Consider the following 26,355-nt stretch of genomic DNA (forward strand, 5'->3'; position numbering starts at 1 on the left):
TTAAATTTTTCCATATTAAAAAGTTTAAAAATTATAATAAAATACAGTTCATTGTAATACATATTTTAAACACTTACCATGTAATCCCTTTCCTTCTTTTCTCTCCAGTTCTCCCTATTTAAACTAAATGTCTTTTCTTTTTTGATGTCATCTGTTAAGAAAGGGAGCATTCACAAGTACTCTTGTCAATGTTAAATGTCTTTGATTTCCTCGCAACCTTTTTACATGACCATGGTAGCCATGATCTGAGCAAAAATATTCTAAAGCCAAAAAGATTAACGCATGTTTGTCCATGCCGGTCAACAGAAGCAACCATTGGAATTTATTTCATATTTCTAGTAACTATTGAGGTAAAAATTAATGGCACAGTGTCAGAAAGAGTGAATAAAATGAACAGATGACTTAAAACTCAAGCGGTGGAGGAGAGGAAGGAAAGGAAAAGGACTGAGCGATGATCACCTTAACATTTTGGGTATTTTTGGCTGCAGATTACTTCAGATTTCCAAGCAAACCAGCAAATTACCTATCAAATTTCTGGAGTAGGAATTGATCGGCCCCCTTTTAGAATCTTTGTTGTTGACAGAATCACTGGAGAAATTAACATAACAGCCATAGTTGATCGTGAGAAAACCCCAAGCTTCCAGGTAAGTTTGTGTCTTCACCATTGGGCATCATTTTCCCGGTGTGCACCATGGCTTTAGAAAGGGATACTCCTGTATTGGTTAATTTAGAGATCAGTGTATAAATCAATCCACCAACAAGTAACAACAATAGTCCCTCTACAAAGAGCCTCCACTTCGGGTTGTGCCACTGAGGGAATACACTAGGAGGTGCATGGAGCACTGACTCCAGCAGGAATCTTGCCAAACTTCAGCCTGAAGAAGCCAGAATCAGCCTGGAGGAAGGGGTGGTTTACCCTGCGGGCCTGCCCACAGTGGGTACTTCTTCCTACTTTGTCTACTGTTTGGAGAAATATTTTTCTTCACTGCATAAAAGTGCTATACATGCCAGTACAGGCCTGATAACTACACGTTTTAATAGTATGCAGATTAAGTTTGTAGAGTGATAATTAACATTTTCCCTTTTTTCTAGATCACATGCCGTGCTCTAAATGCCCAAGGACAAGATGTAGAGAAACCACTTATACTAACAGTCAAAATTTTAGATATTAATGACAACGCTCCAGTATTTTCACAAAGTTTATTCATGGGTGAGATTGAAGAAAACAGCCCTGCAAGTAAGTACCTTTTTTACAGTATCTACCACTTCTAATTTTTTAAATTGTCAAATACAAGTATCACTATAATACATCATTTTTGTAAGCTAATTTATTCTCTTATTCATTGGTTTTCCAGAAAACCTCATCAAGATAACCTGAATCTTCTTTCTAATATTTGTAGTTGAACTCATTAGTCACTGTCACTGTATTTCTAGGCTATGGCCCTGTTATCAGGTCAATAGTATCTTATTCTATTCCTACGAATTTCATGACTAACCAGAAGCTCCAAAGCTAAAGAGGTGGTGGCCTTAGGTAGCCTGGATGCATCAGCAAAGCTTTTTTAGATTATAAGGGACAGAGGCACACTCACATTAATTACTTGGATAATTTGGTAAAAAGGGAGAACCATAAGGCCACCCATGAAGGGAAGAAATAAAGACAGAAAATACTATCAACCCCCACATAGCCAAGGCTTAAGGAGAACTAAATGATTTTTTATGGAAGGCAGTACAGTTCTACCTGATTGAGAGAGACAATAAGAGATATTGCAAGCGACATGGAATATTTTTGGAGCATGCAGATAATTTTAAGATCTTAAAAAACAAAGATCAATTTGAAACTGTGTTGACTATTTAATATAAATGTAATCTCGTTAAGAGCGCGCTCAAGAGTGTGAGCTCTGAGCAACAGCAGTTCGATGCCCAGCCCAAACTGAGCTGCCGCTAAGCTGCCAACAGGTGGCAGGATGGCTCAGCTAAATAAATAAATAAATAAATAAATAAATAAATAAATAAATAAATAAATAAATAAATAAATAAATAAATGTAATCTCAATTTTTACATATTCTTTTTTTATTTTTATTTTTTTTTATTTTTAAATATTTTATTGGGGAAGTGGGGGAGGAGAACAGACAAGTTGCTGTCCTTTTGTTCTTCAGTCTAGTTGTGGAGGACGCCGCTTCACTGGCCCATGTTGGTATTATCATTGAGCTCTTCCTGGGTCACTGGACAGCTGCTCCCAGTGGCTCTTGATAGCTCACGAAAGCTCACACCAGCTGCTGGTCACTCATGCTGGCTGCCAGCCACTCATGGTAGCTTACAGCAGCCCACTGCAGCCCCACTGCAGCCTACGCCGTCGCCGGCGACTCACGGCAGTCCAGCTCCAGGTGGAGCTGTTGTTCACCATCTTACCTGTAGAGGGCTCAGCGTCACTGGCCCTCCTGTGGGATCTGAACCAGGGCCCTGCTGCTCAGAGCTGGCGTCCCAAGCCAACTCTTAACCAACGCACCACCTCGGCCGGCCCTATATATTCTTTAATGCACTTCTGTATTCCTAGACTCACTGGTGATGATACTCAATGCTACCGATGCAGATGAACCAAACAATCTGAACTCTAAAATCGCGTTCAAAATCATCTCTCAGGAACCTGCAGGCATTCCCATGTTCCTCCTTAGCAGACACACTGGGGAAGTCCGGACTTTGACCAGCTCTCTTGACCGAGAGGTAAAACAAGGCACTTGGGAGCATTGAATAGCAACAGGTTTGACTTAAGAAAGCAAGAGAGGTAACTCCATTTTACCGAGAATGAAAGGAGAAAGGAAAAGAGGTTCCCAGTATTCAGTTGGGCAATCGAGGGAAAGGGTTTGCGTTCTAGTGTGATTCTGGTGGGGTGGGATGTGTGCCTGGGACCTGCACAATCAACTGTTGCCTCAATAAACAAGTATCAGTATATCAGGGAGAGTTCACATGACAGAGTAAAAGAAGGCATTGGCATACGTGGACAAAGACCTAACTGTGACTAACCCCTCATACAATGGAGGAAAAGGAAATCCCTGTCCTTAGATGAAGGGAGAAATTTCTCCCTGAAGTTAAGCTTTCTCTGATGTCACACTTTCTCTCCTGACTTCTTTTCACCTGACCCCTGTTTCCAGAACACAAAAGCATCTCCTCCCTCTGTCCTCCTCACAGTCCTGCCACCATGTCACCATCACCGCACACCACCCAGTCATACTCCATATTACTTTTACACCAATGATTTTCTGAATAGACCGACAGGAAAAATTTGTAAGTGAGCTTCCCTCAAATGAGCACCCCATCATCAACATGGCCCATTTTTGCTCTAAGTGTACGTTCATGCCCCAAAAAGCTCACAAGAGAGAAAATCTGTTCTAGCTCTGTGAAGACCGCCACCCAATCATCCAGAGCCCCACACACCTCCTTGAGGATGGACTGCGAACAGTGCACATGATCCAAGAAACCATGAACTTGAATATTTGCACCTCCTTACCCATAGGCAGCAAGTAGTTGCCATTCATATTATTGGCACTAGAGAGTAACTATTTTTCTTTCTTTATTTACTCCCAATTTAGCAAGTTAGCAGCTACCGTCTGATTGTGAGTGGCGCAGACAAAGATGGAGAAGGACTATCAACTCAATGTGAAAGCAGTATTAAAGTGAAAGATGTCAATGATAACTTCCCAATGTTCAAAAAATCCCAGGTATACCTTTCACTCCTTAAAGAATAATTTTTATATGTGTTTTATTATATACTTTGCCATCCTAATTCAGTATTTGCCTGCGTGGTGGCTTCTATTGAAGTTCTCTGCACTTTCCTTTAAAAACTAAGCCCTTGTAAATATAAGAATTCAGTAACTGGCAAGGAGGCAACACATAATTTGAGCATTAATGATTCATACCATCCAGAATAAATACAATCCCTTTAGATAAAATCTGACATGGAGTCTAAAATTCCACTTCTCTCCTTTTTAGTATTCAGGACATATTAAGGAAAATACTTTAAGTTCTGAGTTGCTTCGATTTCAAGTAACAGATTTGGATGAAGAGTTCACAGATAATTGGCTTGCAGAGTATTTTTTCACCTCTGGAAATGAAGGGAATTGGTTTGAAATCCAAACTGATCCCAGAACTAACGAAGGCATCCTGAAGGTGGTTAAGGTAAGGTCTGCTGTCCCTCGAGTGGCAAAAAAAATTCCCTACTGGCCAAAACTACCATTTCTACAAATAAACTTTATGTACATAATAATACTACAACTTCTTTATGAAAAGAAAAAAACTTATAAAACACAAAAAAGTAGATAGAATTTTAAAAACACACACACAGAGAGCCCCATTACCTAGGGACAGCCTTTTTTAACATGTTGATTTATTTCCTTCCAAGCTTTGGGAATTATACACAAACACAACTAATACATATATTTACAGATGTGCCTGCTTTAAGCACAAGAAAATAAAATACATTTATTGACTTAATCTCATTCACTCTCTACGACTGAAGTTAGGAAGAGAGACAAATACATGGAATTGTGGCTTATGAATTTGTCAATGTGTTTTAAATGATTAGCTACAGTCATCAAAGGGGGAAAAGGGAACATTTTCTAGAAAATGGGAATGTGTAACTAAATCTGCAAGACGAAAAATAAGTAATTGAGTGAAGCTTCCATTTAACATGCTTGGCTACAGGAGGCAGCCCCTCACATGACACACACACACACACACACACACACCATCACCACCACCACCACCAGCAGCAGCAACAACAACAATTAGAATAACATCAAGATATTTCTGCCTGAATAGTGTAGAGACTAGAAAAAAATAACCACTATTTGGGGACATTCCTTGGCACAGGACATTGGACTATGTGGGAGCTTCTTGCTTTAGTTCCTTGAGCCCAGTAGAGACTCATAATATTCCCTTAACAAGGTGATTGCAGGACACCCAGACTGCTGGAAGTCATGAAGGAAGTTCTTCTTGCTCTGCTTTTCAGCGAGTGGGCTACAGGACCCTCGGTTGCAAGGGTTTTGTTATAAACGTCCCGTAGTGCCTGAGAATGAGATATCCCCCATCTCCTGCATTGGTGTCATCCCATCTCCCAAACTAGAAACTTGGCCTCATCCTTTGATCATGGCATTTCCTCACAACATACAGCCAGTGATCAAATTCTGCCCTGGTCTTCTTTTTATGCTCTGTCCTCTAGCGTGGTCTGGCCTCCTTCCCACTACACGATGGTGATCCCTCCTGATCGATGTCCCTACCTCATTTCTATGTCCCTTTGTTCTGCTACTGCCACCCGTCCACTACCATGTTTTTCTTAAAGCCAATTTGGACCAGTTATTCCCCCCCTTTAAACCTTCCCTTGTTCTCCACTGGCTGTAAAAATAACTCTCCACCCGGACTGCCCATCGGAATCACCTACAACCCTACCTAGCCAGTGGGACTGTGAGAATTACTGGTTGAGTTGGTCTGTGGGAAGCCCCGCAGAGGTTCTTAAAGGCCACTCAGGAGACTAATAGGCAGCCAGGGTTGATGACCACCTGCTGGCCTTGAAGATGAGGGTCATCCTCCCAGAATTGTATACCAGGCCTCTCGTCATCTGCAGCCAGCCCACTCCCTGTCACCTTCGGTAACTCTGGACATTGGCAAGTTCACCTCTGCCTACATAACTCTTTCTCATTCTTGAATAGTCAGCTGACATGAAAACCTCTCAGAAGCCTTACCTAACTCTCCCAAGACGTATTCATTTGCTTCCACACATAGACTCTCTAATTTCTGTCATCACTTACCCCTTGTATTATAATTACCTGTTCACACATCTTTTCCTTCTTCTCCACTAGGAAATGTTTGCACCCACAGAACCAATCATTGCAAAGTTAAAACTCAAATCCAGATCTCCGGCTTTAATTATTTTTCAGTAATATACAAATGTAACCCAAATGAGCACTTCCGCATCTCATTGCACTCAAAAAATTTACTAGTGAATAGAAAAAGCCATCCTGGGATTCCTCAAGGCCTTGGTTTGAGCCACCTTGATAAAAGGGTCAAACGAATAGTCACCATGCAAGACCATCTGAAAATGGCTCTGCAAAGAAGTTGATGGGCCACTCACACACTGTGCCGAGGCTCCTTTGCTAAGCAAGGTTATTAAGACAGACTGCCTCTGCAACCTAGGAATTTTTAAACTCAGAAAAGACATTATTGCACATGAGTCCAAAGATTATTCTGAAAATGGGCAGAGCAGCCATTTATAGGACTGTATTATGGACTTTAACTTGTTAACTCCTCACAACAATCTGAGGAGGTAAGGGTGTTTGTTTTTTCAGAAGTGGAAAGTTAAAGATCAAAGATATTAAATATTGTGCCAAGTCACACAGATATAAAGCAGCAGGCCCAGGATTCAAACTATGCTACCATAGCAAAGGTGGGATTCTTTCCACTGCACCACACAACCCACAGAAACTGTAATGATATTCTGGTAGTCTAAAAAGAGGTACCCTGCTTTGTAAGTATCAGTTACCAAAAAAATTGAGGTCTCATGAATTAAGAATTCTAAAGTTTTCTCTATCTCAACATTACAATGATTTCTGAAACTACTTTGCTACTTGTTTCTATTTATAGAAATAAAAGGATCTATTCATAGCACGTGACATAGAGTTCTCTTGTCCTCTACTGGGTTTGCTGAATTATATTTTTGTGACACTTTTCTTCTAATTTCATTTTTACTCTAGCCTCTGGATTATGAACAACTACAAAATGCGCAATTTGGTATTGCCGTCAAAAACAAAGCTCAGTTTCACCAGTCAGTAATCTCTCAATATCGAGTCCAGTCAACCCAAGTCACAATTCAAGTTATAAATGTGAAAGAAGGAATTACATTCCGTCCTACTTCTAAGACATTTACTGTCCAGAAAGGCATAAGTAGTAAAATGCTGGTGAATTACATCCTGGGAACATATCAAGCCATGGATGAAGACACTGGCAAAGCTGCTTCGAATGTCAGGTAAGATTATTTTAATAACATCTTATTGTTCCTTGATTTAGTTTTAATCTATAAGTTATTGCAAAGTAACACCTAAATATTATATGTCAAGAATACAAAGAGATACAAAGGTGGCCAACTCAAGGAGCTAGATAACTCAAGAAGGGACATGTAGCTAAATCACTAAAAGGTATTGTACTATCAGCAAAGATAACATAAACTTAAGTTAATGTGGAACCTACAAGAAAAATGCTTTAGCCTGTCTAGAGAGAGCAGAAAAAAGTTTCATGGAAAATTTCAACTGAGTCTTAAAGAGTAGTTCATCAGAAAACCATGGTGCAATGAGATAGAATAGTACATACAAAGACATACATGCGTAAAATCTAAAAACATTAGGCAAAGTAGTTGCTGTAGTATAAGAGAAAGGACACAGTAATTTTATTGCACAGAGCACAAAATTGAAAAACCAGGCTAATACATATTAAGGTTTATAAAATAGTGCTTGTCCATGCTAATATGTTAATTTCCTGCCACTCTTTATAAAAGCATATTTCAATGTCTTATATTAATTATATTAAATATAAAATGAGTCATTTTCATTAAATAGGTAACCATTCCATATTTGAAAGAAAACTATTACTTTTTTCTATCATAAAACAGATATATCATGGGACGTAATGATGGTGGCTTGCTAACTATTGATTCAAAAACTGCTGAAATCAAATTTGTCAAAAGAATGGATCGGGATTCTACCTTTATAGTGAACAAGACCATCACAGCTGAGGTCCTGGCCATAGATGGTAAGAGAAATATTTCAACCATTTTTAGAGCAATGTTACTCCACTTGGCATTTCTTTATGAATAGATTATTATGATTACTTAACAAATGACCTTTACCAATAGATAAAAGTAATTATCTCAGGGGCTTTGGGTCTCAAGTCTGAGGCAGCTGAATCTAGGAGAAAACTGATGATTCCAACGTCTAAATGAAATTTATAGTAACAGTGAATAACTGTGTTCTGTCCCTGTGGTTTTCTGTGGTTAGGACAGAAATTTTTATGCCCACTGGAATTTCTGGGTTTGACAAGGATAGATAAAGATTGATACTAAAAGTCTATCAGGGAAGCACAACTCAAATGTGAGTTGCCTTTGTGAGTTACTTGCAGAATGAGTTGTTCATAGAGACCTAATATGCTTATATCATTGATCAATAAAATATTCTGGGATGTTTTAAAAATAATATTCATTGAGTGTGTGTGTTTCCTCAAGTATAAATTAATTTATGCTCAAGGCAATAAGCAAAGATAAAAATAAAAGAATAAACACCAAAAAGCAAATCACCTGGAAAAACAGCAAAAAGCACAAAGGGAAAAAACAAAAACGATTCAATCCCACCACTGGAAGATTTTTATTTTATTATTTTTATTGTTACCATATTTAAATTTTTCTTCAATAAACCTTTATATCTCGGGTAAAAAAATAAATCATTGCTTATTCCAAATACTTTGGCTCAAGCTTTAGAAGCAAAAATCTTTCACACAGTGCTGAGCTCATGCAGAATACATTTAAGAAAACTACTATGTATTTTTATGTTGATTTCATTTGTAGTCAGTGAATCTACCACCTTACAGGTCTTGGGTCCAAGCATATTAAATTAATAGCCAATGCTACAAACTAGAGACACCAAGTTAATAAATGTAAATTTGCTTTTTATAAGATGTGGCAATCGGGGGACATGTGTACTTGTAAGAATAGCAAATGTAACCTCTCTCACAAGAAGACACACTAACATGTCTGCATGCAAGAGAAATTTAAAAGGTTAATGTTTTTTGGACAACTTGTTCTGTATACTTCTTTAACTCTAAAATGTTATTCTTACAGAAAACACAGGTCAAACAGCTACAGGCACCATATATGTTGAAGTACCTGGTTTTAATGAAAATTGCCCAACAATTGTCCTCGAAAAGAAACCAATTTGCAGCTCATTGCCTTCCGTGACTGTCTCAGCCAGAGCACAGGGCAGTGATAAGTATACTGGCCTCTACACATTTTCACTGGAAGAGGAGCCTCTAAAATTGCCCGTCGTGTGGAAGATCACAACACTCAATGGTGAGTAGGAACCAAGTTGCGTCCATAAGTGAAAGTCGCTGCTGCTTCTTTACATTTCCAGAAGGATAAGAGAGAGCTCATTTGGGAGCAAGTCTTTTCCAAGAGCAAATGAAAAATTCCTTTCCAACAAAGAGGCAGTCCTAGCCTTATGAATGTCTTCTCTCTCCAGAAGAAGAAAGGAATGATATGATATAATGTTAGCACCATTTACTATTTTCTGTTTTTCATGTGAACTCTATTTTGTATTTTTATATTTTTAGTATGTTATTTCTATCTCCAGAGCATACCAAAATAAGATGAAAGTCAGGCATCTGTTTTACTGCAGAGCTGTTTAGATTTCTACATACATAAACTTTTCTTACCTGGGCAAACTGGGAACAGCCACGAAGCACTGGAGAGGTTGTCCTGCTCACAGGAAATGCTATAATACTTAGTCTGTCACTAGTCAGGAATCTTGAAGGCATGGGGAACAGGAATTTGTAAACCCCTTAGCCAATGGGAAGGAGCTAATCCGTCCCCACAGGCAAGCCCATAACCAGCCTAGCCTCATGGGATCAGGAGCAGCTGAGGTAACAGCAGCCCAAGCAGAAACTCAGTCTCGATAAGTCAGGCACAAAAGCATGGAGTTCAGCTGAAGGGATACATTCAGAGGGCCACACAAGAGTCCAGGGGTTGGTGCAGCCATACAGCAGAGTGGTGAAGCCTAGAACAGGGACGCCTGGGATTTAAACGGCCTTCCAACCCTCCTCTTTGTGGGGAAATTCAGGGTGGGACTGAGTCTTCATGGGGGAGATTAATGGGCCCAGCTGGAGCAGATAAAAGGGCAAGTAGGAAATACAGCTCGATTTACCCAAATGAATCCGTTATAGGCCTCATCACTGCTCAAATCTCACCCTACTACTGGCCTCACTATTTGTGTCTATGGCAACTCTGCTTCTATAACAAAAATAAGTCGTTTCCAGAACAAAAGACAGCTATCCCACTGTTGATTTGTATGTTTCTCTCCAGCTACCTCCGCACTCCTTACAGCCGAGCAGCAGGTACCTCCTGGGATGTACACAGTCTCCCTTAGAGTTACGGACAGCCAGGACAGGTGGTGCGAGTCACCAGACAGGTTGACTCTGGAGGTCTGTCAGTGTGACTACAGGGACACCTGTAGAGCCACACACCCTGAGCCCAGGTATGGAGAGGAGTCACAAATGAAGCTGGGGCCTGATGCCATCGGCCTGATATTCCTTGGTCTCTTACTACTGCTGTGTGAGTATGCCAGAGTTTTATTCTGCTTTTCACAGGGGGTCAGCATTTGCAAAGGGCCTCACGAGGCACGGGCAACGCATCTGCAATGCAGAACCCTTCCCTGCAATGCAGAAGAATTGTTTCCTAGGCACAGCTGGGGAGAAATGGCCTTCAAGTTCACATATCACTTGCCAACAATCTATATTCACAACACAGCAAAGCAGATCATATACGTTAGTCAGAACATATAGTCATAAATGTTAGACATAAGCGTAAAACAAACAAGTCATAAATGTTAGACATTTAAATATTAGACACTTAGGAAACAGCAGAAGAGAATCGAAAGGGAAAAAAATAAAGCATGAACACTCTCTATACACTTCCAGTAATATTCATGGTCAAAATAATGGCTTTATCCGTGAGTGTGACACTTTCTAAAATGTCTTCTCCATACTCAATTCTCAGTCTAAAATAAAAAGAGAATCTCAGCCAAATGGATTTAGGGAAAATCTATAGGATATCATAGGCTTTGCACTTTACAACACACATTAATATATCATAGGCACTGTGACATTAGTACTTAATCCAGTGCTTCATCAAAATAGCTTACGATCTGAATAAATAGCTTCCCCCTTTAAAGCTTTCATATTTAATATGATTCAGTCTATTGAACACATTTAGAGAAACTACACACATGTATTATTTTTCAATTAGAGTAAAATTTATTTTATTCAATAGATTTCTAAAAAGTTGCATTTAAATAAAATCTTGTGAATCAAATAGTATTTTGAATGTAACAGGCCTCTATTTCATCCAAGAACTTTGTGGCAAATTTCTGTATAAATAAGAGAAAGCCTTGATAAATTCACAATCACTTCCCTAATTTATTATAAAACCATAGACTTTTAAAGTTAAAATGATTTTTCATAGTGATCAAATCCACTCTAACCCATTCATTTAAATTTTAATTTATAAAATATTTTTAAGCCACAAAGAAGTACAGAAAATTACATAAAAGGCACAAATATAACCATATGTCAGAGTTAACAGATATTAATATTTGCCATATTTTCTCAGATCTCTTTTAAAAAAAAATCGCCTTACATACATCTAGCAGCCTCCTACACATGCCATATATTCTCTTTCCTCTTTCCCCAAAGTGTTTACTGTTCTAAAGTTATCATGTATCATTTTGCTTAATAGCTGACATTGACATCCAGAGTTTCAGTTTTTCAATATCATATTAGTCAATTTCACGAAACAAAGATTTTTCAAGTACCTATATGTGAGTCTTGACGCTAGCTTCAAGCTGAAACAGGAACTTGATTCTGGTTTTCATGCAGTTCACAGATTTATGCATGTCTAACCATACAGAAAAAAAATATGCCATGAGAAAGCTCTAATAGAAATGAATACAAAGAAATATTGCAGAAGGTTCTCAGACGAGGGAGATCATCCATCTGAGCCCTGGAAAATGAGTAAGATATAGTAAGTACAAAAAGAAGGAAAGGTGTTTCCAAAGAGTCACAGCGTGCGCCAAAGCCAGAAAACACTTAGCATGTTTTAGAGATCACACAGCCTTAAGAGGCTAATGCATGGGGAAATTGTTCGGAATGGACAAGAGGAAAGTGGAGAATACTTTGGGACTAATTTGAAAGGGCTTACATACACATGCTTATGGTGTTGGTACTTTAAGCTCTGAGAAAGGAAAGTTGCTGAAAGCATTTGAATAAAAGACTAGCACAATCATATTTGTATTTTAGAGAGAGAACACTAAATAGAGAGATAGCAGTGTATACTGTAAATTAGAAAGGAAAGAGCAGTTAGTAGGTTATTGTAATAGTTCAGAAGAGATGATGCAGGCCAGATTTAGAGCCGCGACATTAGACTGGAAAGGAAAGGTTAGGTGTACAAGGCCTTACAGGGGTACACGGGGAGGATGTGGAGACTAATTAATGGATAGAAAGAGTGGATAAGAAGTCCAGATGAACCATTTAATCAGTTGTTGCTGAAGTCATTAGATGAAATAAAAAATATTAGAGGAAGCGCAGATATGTAGGGTAGCAGTGTTGAGTTTGATTTTAAAATGTTAGATTTTGAGGTGTGGCTATGTCCTGTAGGCCATTGTACCTGTGGGATTCTGGCTTAGGATGAGTCAGAGAAAATATACTGTGTTATTCCCACAATCGTATTTGCTTCATGTGATCCTACCATATGTAAAATGCCATGTTTTGAATTTTGTACAAGACAGAACATACATTTTTCAGCCTGTAGAAACTCAACACTTCGCAAAACTTTTTCTGGATACATATATAAAAACCAAATACATATAGCACATACAATGATAAACAAGATTTCTAAAAGACTATTATGCCCACCTAAAAACACTGACCATACAGGTGTACATTCATCACCTGTCAAAACTGTTTTGTCAACTCACACTATTCAATCCTTCCAATACATTTAATAAAGTCATATAATTGTGAATGGCAATAAAGAAAGAAAGCCTTTAGAAGTATCGTATATATACATTATATTAAATTTTTATAAAATTTATTAAGAAACCTATATTAATTATGTCCAACCTATTTTATGCAGTTGGCCACATTTTTTTCATTTTTATATGTATTATATATATATATATTATATATTATATATATAATATATATATGGCTGACCTAATTTGCATAACTGATGTAGCCCATCCAAACAATACTAGCAAATCCTCATAGTGCTCACTACTGTTACTAACTCATTTAATCCTCCCAACAATCTATAATGTAGAGACTCTTTAGTCTCCTATTCTTTGGATGAGTTAATGGAGGCAAAAATATATGACATAATGCCCAGCTGGTAGGTGGTAGAGTCGAAATTCCAACCCTAGAAGTCTGACTCCAGAGGCTGTGCTTTTTTCATTTGTTTGCTTGTTTCAGGTATACAAAACAATGTAATAAGGCTGTGCTCTTAAGTCCCTCACTAAGCTGCCTAAAAGTGGACAGAGTTCAAACAGAACTCAAGTGGCCAGAGGAGGGAGAATGGAGTCACTGCCTACCTAGCATGGGAAGCAATTTCTCGCAATAGCATTGAGAATATTAATCTTTCTTGCCAATTGGTAGCTGACAGGCACAGAAAGAATGATAATTACCCTGGCAGGAAGGCCTCTTCAAGCTAGGGATTCTTCAATCACAATTAAGAGTACATGGATATTAGATTATCACTCTATTTGCTGAGGGAGTTTTCTGGTTAATTGCTGTTTACTAAGAGATCATTAGAGACCAGATTACTAAAACACTATCATACCCACCTAAAATCTTGACCATCCAGGTGTGTTTTCACCCAACATGTACAAATAAATGCAATAATAGTAAAAATGTATTCTGAAAAAGGATTGAGGAACTGAACAACCACCTTTATCATTCATCAAACAGTACCTATTTTAAGACAACAATCTACATATCACAAGAATGATCCGATCTACCTCCTTCAGTTTCATAATCATATGAAATTTAAGTATGCTTCATTTACCAAATTTTATTTTGTAGAAGCTAATTTTGCTTTCTATTAGATTTTCCATAAGTATGAAAAATATTGTATTTTATTTGTAAGGTTTCTGACAATTGTCATGTCAAATCGTTTCCAAGTAATTAAAATGTTTTGATATTTTGTTTTCCTTTATACTAGTGGCCCCCCTTCTGCTGTTTACCTGTGACTGTGGGACTGGTCCTAAAGGGGGAGCGACAGGTGGATTTATCCCAGTTCCTGATGGTTCAGAAGGAACGATTCATCCGTGGGGAATCGAAGGAGCCCAACCTGAAGACCATGTGAGGATCCAGTTTGTAAAACATTTATTTCAATTATATAGAGCAAAAATCTGTTTATATTCAGATAGGAACGGGGATAATGGGGCATAAAAATAAGAGACTCCTTGACCTTCAAGGACCCTTGTGATTTAGTGTTGAAATAAAGGGAGCCTTTTAAGATCTTAGTTCTTCAGATGTCAAATTATAAAAATGGTTACTCCATGAAATCTGGTTCATTTTTTAATGTATTTATTTTTTTAACATGGTTTGTAGGAAATCACAAATATCTGTGTGCCATTTATACCTTCCAATGGAGCTGATTTCGTAGAAAGTTCTGGTAAGTGAACATCTAATTTATTTTTTAAAGCAACAGTGGGTTAAAGTTTTTCAAGAAATGTTGAAAAATAAAAAGTGTTCTAAATTAGGGTTTCAATGAAATGGTTTATTATTAGTATACTTGTATTAGTTAATCCCCTGACCTAGCTCTGGCTTCCGTACGTTTATTTGCCCACTGATGCCACCGTTTTTAAAATCTGAAGGTTTGTTATACTTGTTTCAAGCTTTAATAAACTGAAGTTTAGCTCTCAGACAATTACTAAGTTTTAATTAGAAAAGATTTCGCACATATGAGTATAGAAAAATGTAAAGGGAAATATAACAAACACTGTGTACCCACCATCCAACCTTGACTATTCTTAACACTGGTAATATTTGCAGTTAAAGCTTCATGTGTGCATCTCCTGGGTCTTGTTGTCCTTCTTCCTTCCCCAGAACTAACAATACCCTGATGTGAGTTCATTTATCAATTCTTATTGCAATCGTAATGGGACAAGGTCCCTTATACTGTCATTTGGTGAAATTATTTATTTCTTTGGCAAACCAAATGACTATTTTATTCATAGCATCTTAGTGCCACAACTAAGGCATAAACTAGAGGAACAATAAGACCTAATGCCTAATATTAAAATTTTTCTTAATTCCATACTTAGCAATAGATTGTGTTTAAATATCCAGCCTGCATAATCTGCCCAAGATGTCCCCAAAAAAGTAACTATCTGACTTTATTAGCAACCTCAATTCTCCCCTGCTTCTCTCATTATAATTACATAGCAAAACTATAGTCAGGATTCTCTAAAAAGAAAAAATAACTTTCCATAAAAGTGTAATGTAAAGGTAACAGGCAGAATAGTCATAACTCATTCAATTTTCATTAGGCACCAAGACACCAAATTAGCATCTGCTAATTTGCATGATTACATTATATATATTTTCTCTTTGGTTTTCATATTGAACCAGTATGACAGCTTAATTACAATTTCTTTTTTTCCTGAAAACAAACAGGCATTGTATTAGAAGCTTTCCGTGGCTCTGCTGAATATCCTGTTTTTACTTCTCCGTTTCTGGCTGTTGTCACTGAAAATCCATTTCTTTTGTATATTTCTTAATTAGTATGTTTCCAGAGCTCTCATCTTCTAATGTCTCCCATTACACCCTCACCTTCTTTGTTACTCCCACAGAACAGACTGGGATGGTCTTATCACCTCTAGTCATATAATTGTGTTTTCTCCCATTTATTTGCTTTACTTGGTCACTGCTCATGGATATCAAAGAACAATAAAATAATAAATTTTTTTTTAAAATCACAGTATGAGATGTTACAGAATTTTCTCCCCTGTTTTTAGGAGTTTGTACAAATACATGTTCCCGAGGAATGGTGGTGGAAGGGGCTTCAGAAACAGAGCTGACCACCAAGCTTGGCGCAGCGGCAGGAGCTGGAGCTGCCGCGGGATTTGGAGCAAGCACTGGACTTGGCTTCTGTTCTGCAGGACAGTCTGGAACATTGAGAATAGGGCATTCCACTGGAGGAGCCCATAAGGACTATAGCGAAGGGGCAGTAAACATGAACTTCTTGGACTCCTACTTTTCTCAGGTAATTGGCGGAAAACTTTGTTACTTTGGTATCTTATTGACCTTGGAGATCTTTTTATTTACTTGACTACATTTCAGTTTTGCAGTTCACTTTTTTACAGCTCGTTAAAACTGAAGGAAAAAATAGGGGCCCTTTGCCAAAATAATACAGATCACCTAAGATGGGTACCAAAACTGGGCTACTGGTCAAAAAGCAAGAACGAATGGGTACATAGAAACAAAATGAGAGACTACAGCCAGTGGCACCCCATCCCCCCAACTGGAATAACGACAGACAGCAAACCCTTGTGCATTTCGGGATCAGCAGCACCCACTTTAGGAATACAAAGCGGCATAGTTGTATTTCTTATACCATAAAGGATGTCGCTACACATGTGCATAGAGTTTTCTGAGACAGGGTTATATTATTCCTCACATTTCCAAAGGAGTCCATGTCCAAAAACGTTGAGGAAACGTTGAATCAATGACCCAAAAGTAAAAGGGGGAAGGGTTGTGATCGAAGATCAGTTGAAGTGACAAGGGTGCAAGAAACAGAGAGGACTTTGGGATGCAGGCTGCTTGCCTCCTGGTTGGTGCGTCGTTATAACAGATCTCACTTAAAGTTTTGGTACCAGGATTGTTAAGTGCCGGGATCTGGCCCTTGTACGAGCAGATGAAGGTTGACACTGTGTTTGAAGAACAATTGGCAGGGAGAGCTCGTTTGGGATGAGGATTCTTGGGGTATTCCGAGGTGGTATGGGCCCCAGTAATGGGTCAGGCTCCCACAAGAGTTATCGAGTCTAGGCAGAGTCTGGGTGAAAGCCGTGTCAGGCAGTGCACAGTGGGGTGGCTGCCCTCACCTCTAAACACAAGGACATACATTAACGCAATCACACACAGGGACCCTCATAGTCAGAGCGAACAGTAGCCTCCAGGCTTCGTACATATTTGTTCTGTAGGCCTAAATCCATGGAAGTGCCTTCAAAATCAAGAATGAAAACATGAGCCTAGGCCAGACTCAATTTTGAGGGAGTATCAACTACACTATTGTCCAAACACCAGACAGTTTCTGTAACATGATTGTTGATATGAAGAGTATGCCTTTATGTCTATGGATTGCCTAAATTATGCATTCATGATCAAACATTGAGTTCTACGAACGGTATTATATTCTTCAATTGAGTCTCTTTTAAAGTTCATTTTTCTCTACTTTTCTCTGCCTTTAGAAAGCATTTGCCTGTGCAGAGGACGACGATGGCCAGGAAGCAAATGACTGCTTGCTGATCTATGACAGTGAAGGATTGGATGCCCCTGGTTCTCCAGTGGGCTCCCTGGGTTGTTGCAGTTTTATTGCCGATGAGCTGGATGAGAGCTTCTTGGAGTCGCTTGGCCCCAAATTTAAAAAACTTGCAGAGATAAGCCTCGAGTTTGATGACAAAATTAAACAATCGCAGCCACCCACCAAAAACAGCGGTTCTGGGATTGAATCCTGTGGCCATGCCGTAGAAATCCAGCAGTCAGAATCGGCCAGGTGCCAGACTTCCTCAGGCAGTCAAGGAGCTTCCGCTTTGTCTGCTTCCTGCTCTGTCCTCCAACCAGCCATTTGCATCCCCGACCCTTTGCAGCAGAGTAGCTATTTGGTAAAGGAGACTTACTCAGCTTCCGGTTCCCTAGTGCAACCTTCCGCTGCAGTCTTTGATCCACTTCTCACACAAAATGTAATTGTGACAGAAAGAGTGATTTGTCCCATTTCCAATGGTCCTGGCAACCTACATGGTCCGACGGAGCTACGAGGGTCTTGTAATAGGATCTATGTAGAAGATCCTTGTTCCCGTCTGATATAACCAGAATGGAATTCCATACTGGCCAAATATGGAGATTTGGGCCAAATTATCCATAACAGCATAGCAAATCACAGTATTGGTCTAATTTGGCACATACTTGCTATTTTCATAAACTGATCATGACAGCTGAAATTGTCTAGTACATACCCCCAAAGTGGATATGTTGTCACTCTTAATTCTCCAATACTAGTCAAGTTGGAGTCAATTATAATGTTTTTCAAACTATCTTACCACATTCAGTAGGAAAATTTCCTAACAATTTTTAAACTTTCATTTTTGCAGTGCCATGTGTATCAATTTAAAATGTAATGTACTTTTAGTAGGTTAAGCCCTTGGAGTCAAGAGCCCCAATTCTTGTCTGTCACCTCTTCTTACATCATTAGTAATGACATAAGAGTCATAAGGTCTTTGCTAAAGCGTTTTGAGCTGCTTGGAATAAAGGAACTAGTCACAGATGAGTTTTTTCCATCTTATTGGTGCTGGGAGACCCTAAGTGCATCTTTTGCTCAAGCTAAGGGCTACTGGTTTATGCATAAACTTGCTGCATCTATATTCCTCATATTTTCGCAATAAGACAATTTTAAAATAGAAATATAGAACATTTAGAAAAGTTTAGTATAGTGTAAATAATATTTTGTGTTTCTTTAATCTCCTTGAAATGATCTATCCAAAGAAAATATTTTACACTGAACTCCTTCCTACACACTGCTCAGTAACAAATCCTGTGTTAATAGTTAAAAATGCTCCTTATTTTTGAAATGTCAGTGGATAGATGCAACTTAAATATGACATGTAGTGATGTTTACTCATGTTAACAATGTCTATAGATTTTGCGGGAATACAAACCATGGCTTTTCTCATAAGCAAAAGGGGCTTCTGACTAGAATAGCACAGGTGAAATTTGTGAATATGTATTATAAACAGCATTTCAGGTCAAATAGAATATGGAAAGGGATTACCAGTAACCTCTATTTTTTAAGCCTCGGTCCTTTTAAATTTAAACAGCTACAGTAATTTAATTATTGAATGTAACAATGTTAGCTCGTGAAGGTTTAGAATATATTAATATTATTTCATGCATGTTTCCGTGATGGTAATGCAGTTCTTCAAATCATTTCTAGTCATTCAAGATCTTCAGCCTTTAACCCATAGAGAGCATGCTCCCTCCTTATGGACATTAGTGTCTTAGCTGAGTCATTACAAGGTCATTGTCCAGCTCCATTATCTCTAATTGTATATAAAATTGTATATATCTGTGGAGGAAGACAGCCCCTAAATGTCCTTACATCTAGCATGCTTCCCTCCCCCAGATGCCATGACTACAGGAAGGCATGTGCTAGGATGGCCTGAGAAGCGCGGGCAGCCTGTTCTTCCAAGACAAGGCTGCTGCTGCAACAAGGCCTGCAGTGCTTGTCTTGCGGTGAGGGGAACTCGACCCTATGGAGCAGCCTGAGGAAGTCCCGTGGCTATTACCACTGCAGCCTCTTCTGTTGCATCTCAATAGGCGCTTTCTCTGGGACCTCGCAGGCAAACAGTTGCTCAGTGCCTCTGTTTATACATGAGAATTAAATTAATAGTCATAATAGCCCTTAGTCCAAGTTCAAAAGTGTACTCAGGATCCTCAAAGTATTGTAACTTTGCCTCTTAAAACCCAGCTTATCAGGAAACGGGAATTTTGCTGCATTGTCAAACGGCAGAGAAAACCATGCCATAGTAGTAAAGGTTCTGTAACTGAAAAAATTGAAATTAAATGCATTTTCAAACAAAAATAGATCACTCTTGTCTAGGAGGACCTTAAATTCATTTGCCATGTAAAATTAAATTCAAAGCAAAAATGTATCTGTATTTTTTCACTCAAAATAAACATTGTTCTAAGCAGAAAAAAAAATTTCTTAACTGTCTTTTTACTTGATGTATCATCAATTTTAAAGTGTATATTAAAATTTTAACAGTGTAACCTTGTTATAATAAAACTGTTTGGCAACAAATTTATGAGTGCTTCCTTAACCATTTAGTAAAAGCTGAACTTAAGATACTCTCCGTAATTAATCTCTATAATTAATACTTATTAATAAGTATGATTGATATAAGAAAGTGACTTACACATATATTTTTATCAGCATGTTGTGTTTTTTCTAGCTGATACCTATGCTGCATCCTCCCAGGCAGGAAGCACCTGGAGATGAAGGATCTCTTGTTCAGGTGGAGATGGGGATGGATGAGGTAAGGGCAAACTTTGACTAACTGAATGCTTTAATTCATTTATTATTTGGATGGTAATTAGAATCGTCTTCAGACAAAAGTTTTGATGTTCTATGGTGACGCTGAGAGAAAAGCTGGTGTAAAGAGAAGGTAAGGTTTCTAGCCTAACATGATAAAAAATTGTACCATGGCTCTGGTGACAGCCATTAGCCACAGCAGTGGGTCTGTTCCCCAGTAAATGCCTGTTATTTTTATGTCTTCCTTTAAAGAGATGACACAAAATAAGTCCCTTCAGCTCTTGCTTCTGACTGACCTTCCTCATTCTTAAATGCAGACTTGGACGTTGGGAATGGAGAACAGACACTGGATTAGAGGGAATGTCAAGTGAAGAACACTGGACGGCTTAAGTCGGATGGTCCAACTCAATTCCAGGGAAACGAAAGCTATGTAGGTAAATTCCAAAAATATCATCAGTTTTCTTCTATTCACAGAAAATTCAAGGAATAAAAATCTTAACTTTCAAAAATTTAGAGAGTAAAAAAACACATTCAACTGACCAAGTTCAATGCAACTAACAATTAAGAAACAAGTAAAAGTGAAGGACCTTCCTTTCTTGTTCTTGGAAATTTAGCATTTAGAGACTCCTTAACTGGGTCTCTAAAGAGTAATTCTGAGTCAGAGATTATGTGACTTAACACTAGTTCAACAACATAGTCTAAGATCATTTTATGTAAGGGGGAATAACGGATCAGAAAACAAGACAATTATTTAAATTCCAGGTGCCAGAAACAACATGTTTTCCATGATGAATACTGAGATTCTTGGTTTGCCATATACAGCCTGCACTGAGTCCTCCATGCCCAGACATCGGCCATTCGAGGCTAATGTCTTTACTTTCTTTTTTTTGCGTACACTGATTTTTTTTTTCAAATGCAAAACAAAAACAACAAAAAAGCTAAACACAGAATAATGGTCTAAAAGAACAAGTGCACACTTACCAGAGCACAAAGAAATGAGACATTGAGGAGGGCTACCAGGTGGCCAGGAGGGTTACATATTCGAATTTAATTCTTAGAGCAACCCTAAGATTATAGTCATGAAAAGAGACTCAGAGAACCAAGGTAACCTCCTCAAAGTCATAGAATAAAGTGACACAAATGTACAAGTTTATCTACAGTTATTCAGCAATAATAATAATTATTATACTCAGAATGATCTGTTTATTTTCTGCTCTATCACTTGAGTAGAACGTGAAAAATTGGAAAGAATACAATGAAAATTATTTTTTTAAAATTAGAAATTTAGATATAATTCTAAAGATTAAAGTAGCAGTACAATGTAGGCAAATATAAAACATATTTTGTTATATTTATATGTATTATGTATATATATACATATATACAGAGAAAGAAAAAGGACAAAGAAATTTATATATCTCTAACACTGAGAGGTAAAGATAGAGAAAGATGTAGAGATAGACAAAAAGAATGCAAACACATGATTTGCTGCTATTTTGAAGTATATGTGAGGTCATTTTTCAGGGCACAATGACCAATTCTCCTCCATATTTAATAACAGAAACAAGCTACCTATAGACATGAAATCTCTTTTTCAGTAAACTCTTTAAGAATTACTTTGATGGCATGCTTTTTAGAAAAGGTATGTGACACGTGTCTAGATTTAAAAAAAAGTTTTTAATTTGATATTTCTATATATTGCAAAATGATCACGAAAATAAGTCCAATTAACATCAGTCACCATACATAGATACCAAAAAATTTTTTTCTTGTGATGAAGACTTTTAAGATCTACTCTCTTAGCAACTTTCAAATATGTACTTCAGTATATTAACTACGGTGACCATGCTATACATACTACACATGTAATATATAGTATGGTCACCATAGTATGGTCCCTTGGACTTTAAATTATAACTAGAAGTTTGTGCGTTTTGACTCCTTGCACCCATTTCTCCCCCCACTCTACCCCACCCCCTCACCTCTGGCAACCACCAATTTGTTCTCTGTATTGATGAGTTTGGTTTTTGTTTTGTTTTGTTTTTTAAAAATAATAACTTCAAATGGGTCCTTCCATTTTACTGTTTCTGTGATTTGCAGAAAAACACACATTTTAACAACTATAATAACTATTTTACTCCTTAAAGCCATCTGTATTCTTCCTTTGTTCCTATGAAATACATGGGACCATTGTATTTTTAATTTTATGCCTCAGAACATCTCTGACGTTTTCTATGTGCTGAATTTATCATTATTAAATTTGCAAACATGAAATTTTGTGTACAAACAAAGACCATCAATTCACGAAACTGGATACATAAAACATACGCGATACATAAAACATTGATATTAAAAGAATATGAATATCCTCATTTCCTCAGAAGGCAGAGGAAGTATTTATATTGTTTATAATCAAGAGAGGATTGCAAAGAACTTTCTTGATCACAAAGTAGCGCAGTAGCAGGTAATCTTGTATTTATTTAAATGGCATAATGACATGGTTTTACTAAGCCAAAAATGAGTACGTAAACACAAAATGTGAGATAAACTTTAGTCATGTCTTCCCATATCCAACTGACTAGTACTGATAATAAGATTTATATGGTCCTAACAAGGACGTAAAACACATGCAAACACACACACATGCACACACGTGCATATACATGCACACATATTTGCCTCAGGTAACCACATAGTTTGGCGGAGCTCAAGCAGTGTCTTTCCATCATCAAACACATGGACCAGACACTAACACTTAGTTTCTGCATGCAAGAAGTCTGCTGTCTAGATTATTGAAAAGAAAAGAATCATCTAAATTTTTCACTTAACTTTCTTTAGGTAGAGCAAAATGAAGAGGCCTTGTTTGGCCTAACTTTTAATTATTCTCATCCAGGGCTGACATCCACAACTTCTGATTAGTTAAAAAATGTGTAATAGGAAATAGAGGTATTAGTCAAAGGGTACAAAGTTTCAGTTACACAAGATGAGTAAGTCCTAGAGATCTACTGTAGAGCATAGAGCCTATAGTTAATAATACTGTATTGTATACTTAAAATTTTGCTAAGAGGGTACATTTTATGTTAAGTGTTCTTGTCACAAAGAATAATAATAATAATAATAATAATAATAATAATAATAATAATACGGTGAAAGGAAACTTTTAGAGGTGATGGATAGGTTAATGGCATAGATTGTGGTGATGACTTCATGGATGTATACCTGTCTCCAAACTCATCAAATTGGGTACATTAATTATGTACAACGTTTTGTATGTCAAAACAATCATAATGTGTAAAAACCCTTAGTCTAATAAGTTCTGACAATATTTATTTTTCTATGTCTTCCCTCTTCTTCTCAGCTCTTATAAAGTGCTATAGATTTTTCCCCAGAAGATATAATTTTATGACTGCTAACAGTTAAACTCTTAAGTTAATTTTCTATCTAGCCACTCTTTCTATATATACTTTCTTGGACCCTGGAACTATCTTCTTTTGTATTGGTCTTTGAATATTCTTTCAAAGATGCAAATCAACAACAAAGGCATATGCTGCCAGGATGACAGACCTTCTCCTCTCTTCAACAAAGACTCTCTCAGGGCCTCCAGAACAAGCCAACGCATGCTACGGCTGGCTTAGCCAACTCTGCTAGAAAAAGATGTCTCCAACGAAAGAACAAGTCAGGAGATGTTGTTGAATATTTTGATAGAAAACAATGAGTTGTCAGGCAAAGAAACCCTGCTAAAGTTTGCAGAAAATCAAAACTACTGCTGGAGGACCTAAGAGAAAATTTTAAAATCATCTTCCATCTATTAGTCAATCAAATATAATAGTATACTCAACATATTTTAATGATTAACAAAAGACAAACTTGAAACGTTTTTCATTTTGTTTTGTTTTTTAATGTTGTGTTTTAAGTTAATGGTTACAAGTTCAGGCTTCAGAGACAAACTACTTGAGCTCAAATCGCAGCTTCACCACTTACTAGCTGTGTCTTTGGGCAAGCTACTTAACCTCTTTGCACGTCTTTGTTATTTTCATTTAAATCTTCAAAATGAACTGCACTCAAAGTTAAGAGTGCCAACATGCAAACTACCACACGAACTCAAAACATCTATATTGTCTGAACCCAAGTCGTCTTGTACAGTTGCTCAAATAGGCTGAAAAGTACCTTGTTGATCAAAGTCAGAGTTAGAAATTGACTAGGCTAATTTTCTTTCTGAAACTCCAATCTGCCACTATGATAATTCTTTTTCACTAATCTTTTGCCTTAGCCACAGGCTTGTTCTGTCAAGTCTACACTGCACTGGAAATTCCTCTGAAAACACAAGCAAATAGAGACGAATAGCTTAACTCATGAGAACCACCAGAGGACTGCAATTTGCAGTTGTGCTTCCTTGGAGGACAAAGTGGGAGGTTTTCCCTAAGAGTTCTAATTATGTCATTTCCATCCAGTAGAATGAGGCAGCCAGGTGGCTTTGGGAGAAAACATATAGCTACTTGAAAATTGGCATGAAAGGAATGATGCTATTGACCCAACTTCAGTAGGATACATATATTAAGGTACTGCTAGTAGCAATGACTGCACCAAAACAAAAAGAAAGACCATGCTTTATATTCCATTCCACTTCTATATGATGTATGATGCCAAGTTTCTGGCCAAGTGAAAAGAGTTTTATTTGCAAAAGTTAGTCAACCCAACATGAAATGGAAGGAAGTGAAATTTGTCTTTAGCTTTGCATGTATTTTTACCTTATTTCTAGAATATGATATGCCTAATGTTTTCATAGTCACTAGCCCTCCTGCTTCCTTTGAAAATCTGACCATAACTAGTTGTTTTAAATTGTTTGATAAATTAATTCACAGTAAAGTATAAATCACACAAAGCACTTGGTTACTCCTCTTTGGAGTAAATATCTTTAATACTAATACTTAAAATATCTGTTGACTCAGAAAACAAAGTGAAATCTCATTATCATTGGGTCATAGGTCAGGAGGTGGAGGGTTTTGTGCACAGACACTTTCCAGAGTCCTTCAAATCATATTTGGCATGAATCCAAATAGGACCACAGAGCACACATGTGACTCAGATTTCACATTCTGACCAACCTACAGTATCTAGTATCTAAGAAATAAAAGTAAATAAAATGTTCTATAAACGTCTGATCATCTTGTTAGTCCTGAAAGCCAAGAAACCACAGTCTTTCTGTGAATTTTTTTTTGGGGGGGTGGAGGAGGGGTTAGATGGCTTAGTCATACTTCTAAAGTGAAAATTCAAGGTATAAAGAACAATAAGCCATACTCTGTAAACTTGAAATTCCAATTATTGAGAATTCCAACCTTTAGACTAATTCTCCCACAGTGCCCAACAATGGACACTCAATGGCACTTTTATGAACCGTAAAGCAATTCTTCACAGGAGCTTTCACATAGATTTTACTTTGTTCAACTCTAAGTCTTCCTTGTAATACCACTCTGCTTAACTTGTTGATTTGTCATCAAATTTAGTGATGACTTCAGATGAATGTTCTAATCCCAAATTAAGAAAACAATACAATGACACACTCTCCTCTTTCAGAGCCACAGGAGAATTAGTCACAAGAAGCCATGGTTGACTGACTTACCTTCATTGTAGCTGATTCTGCATGAAATGGGTGTGACTCTCTCCAAAGGTATGACATCATTCAGATATTGCTTTAGTAGAAGTTAAGATAGGTCCAGCTGGGAAAAAAAAAAAAAGTCACAATAAATTAGCAGACAATTGCCTCGTAAAATGAGAGGTCTGATTTCAAGGCATAGAGTAGTGTTCATAATGAATATTATGATTTAAAAATAAATCTTCAACTATAGCTGTCCTCAGACAAGCTGGCAAGGGTCACTGTGGTCGTTAAAATTAAATTATCAAAGCACAATTTTTTCCCCATTGCCTTTGTAGAAGAGGAAAAATAATTTTCCAACTTCGAAGGATAGAAGGGAAACTATTCTTCTCCCACACATTCTTTGTATCAAGGTTCTGCTTAAGTGGTTTACTTAATGTTTGAACATATTTCTGCCTAATAAAATCTCTATTTTAAGTGGGAACTAAATGAGGTGATAAGGCTCAAACTAGGCCTACTGCGAAGACAAAAAAAGAAAAATTTTACAGTTCAAATAATACAGGTTTAAAACCATTTTCCTAAAATGCTCAGACACTAGAGTCATTTTGATTCTCTTCTCTATGATATCTGAAAACTGTTCAACTCTCCAAT

At 37.5% G+C, this 26,355-nt stretch overlaps 1 protein-coding gene across 1 annotated transcript in view; it reads left to right on the plus strand.

Moving 5' to 3' along the window:
• The window catches only part of DSG3 (desmoglein 3), a 41,009-nt gene extending 22,777 nt beyond the window's left edge, over positions 1–18,232 (plus strand). Inside the window, exons 4-16 of the mRNA XM_019631622.1 lie at positions 489–644; positions 1,093–1,237; positions 2,556–2,722; positions 3,589–3,717; positions 3,989–4,174; positions 6,745–7,016; positions 7,656–7,795; positions 8,877–9,104; positions 10,113–10,361; positions 14,022–14,161; positions 14,414–14,477; positions 15,823–16,070; positions 17,275–18,232. Coding sequence (XP_019487167.1) covers positions 489–644; positions 1,093–1,237; positions 2,556–2,722; positions 3,589–3,717; positions 3,989–4,174; positions 6,745–7,016; positions 7,656–7,795; positions 8,877–9,104; positions 10,113–10,361; positions 14,022–14,161; positions 14,414–14,477; positions 15,823–16,070; positions 17,275–17,892 — 2,742 coding nt within the window. The 3' untranslated portion in view covers positions 17,893–18,232. The remainder of the gene's footprint in view (positions 1–488; positions 645–1,092; positions 1,238–2,555; positions 2,723–3,588; positions 3,718–3,988; positions 4,175–6,744; positions 7,017–7,655; positions 7,796–8,876; positions 9,105–10,112; positions 10,362–14,021; positions 14,162–14,413; positions 14,478–15,822; positions 16,071–17,274) is intronic.
• Positions 18,233–26,355: the final 8,123 nt, after the last annotated feature.

This window comes from Hipposideros armiger, unplaced genomic scaffold (assembly GCF_001890085.2).
Source record: "Hipposideros armiger isolate ML-2016 unplaced genomic scaffold, ASM189008v1 scaffold_1022, whole genome shotgun sequence".
NCBI lineage: Eukaryota > Metazoa > Chordata > Mammalia > Chiroptera > Hipposideridae > Hipposideros > Hipposideros armiger.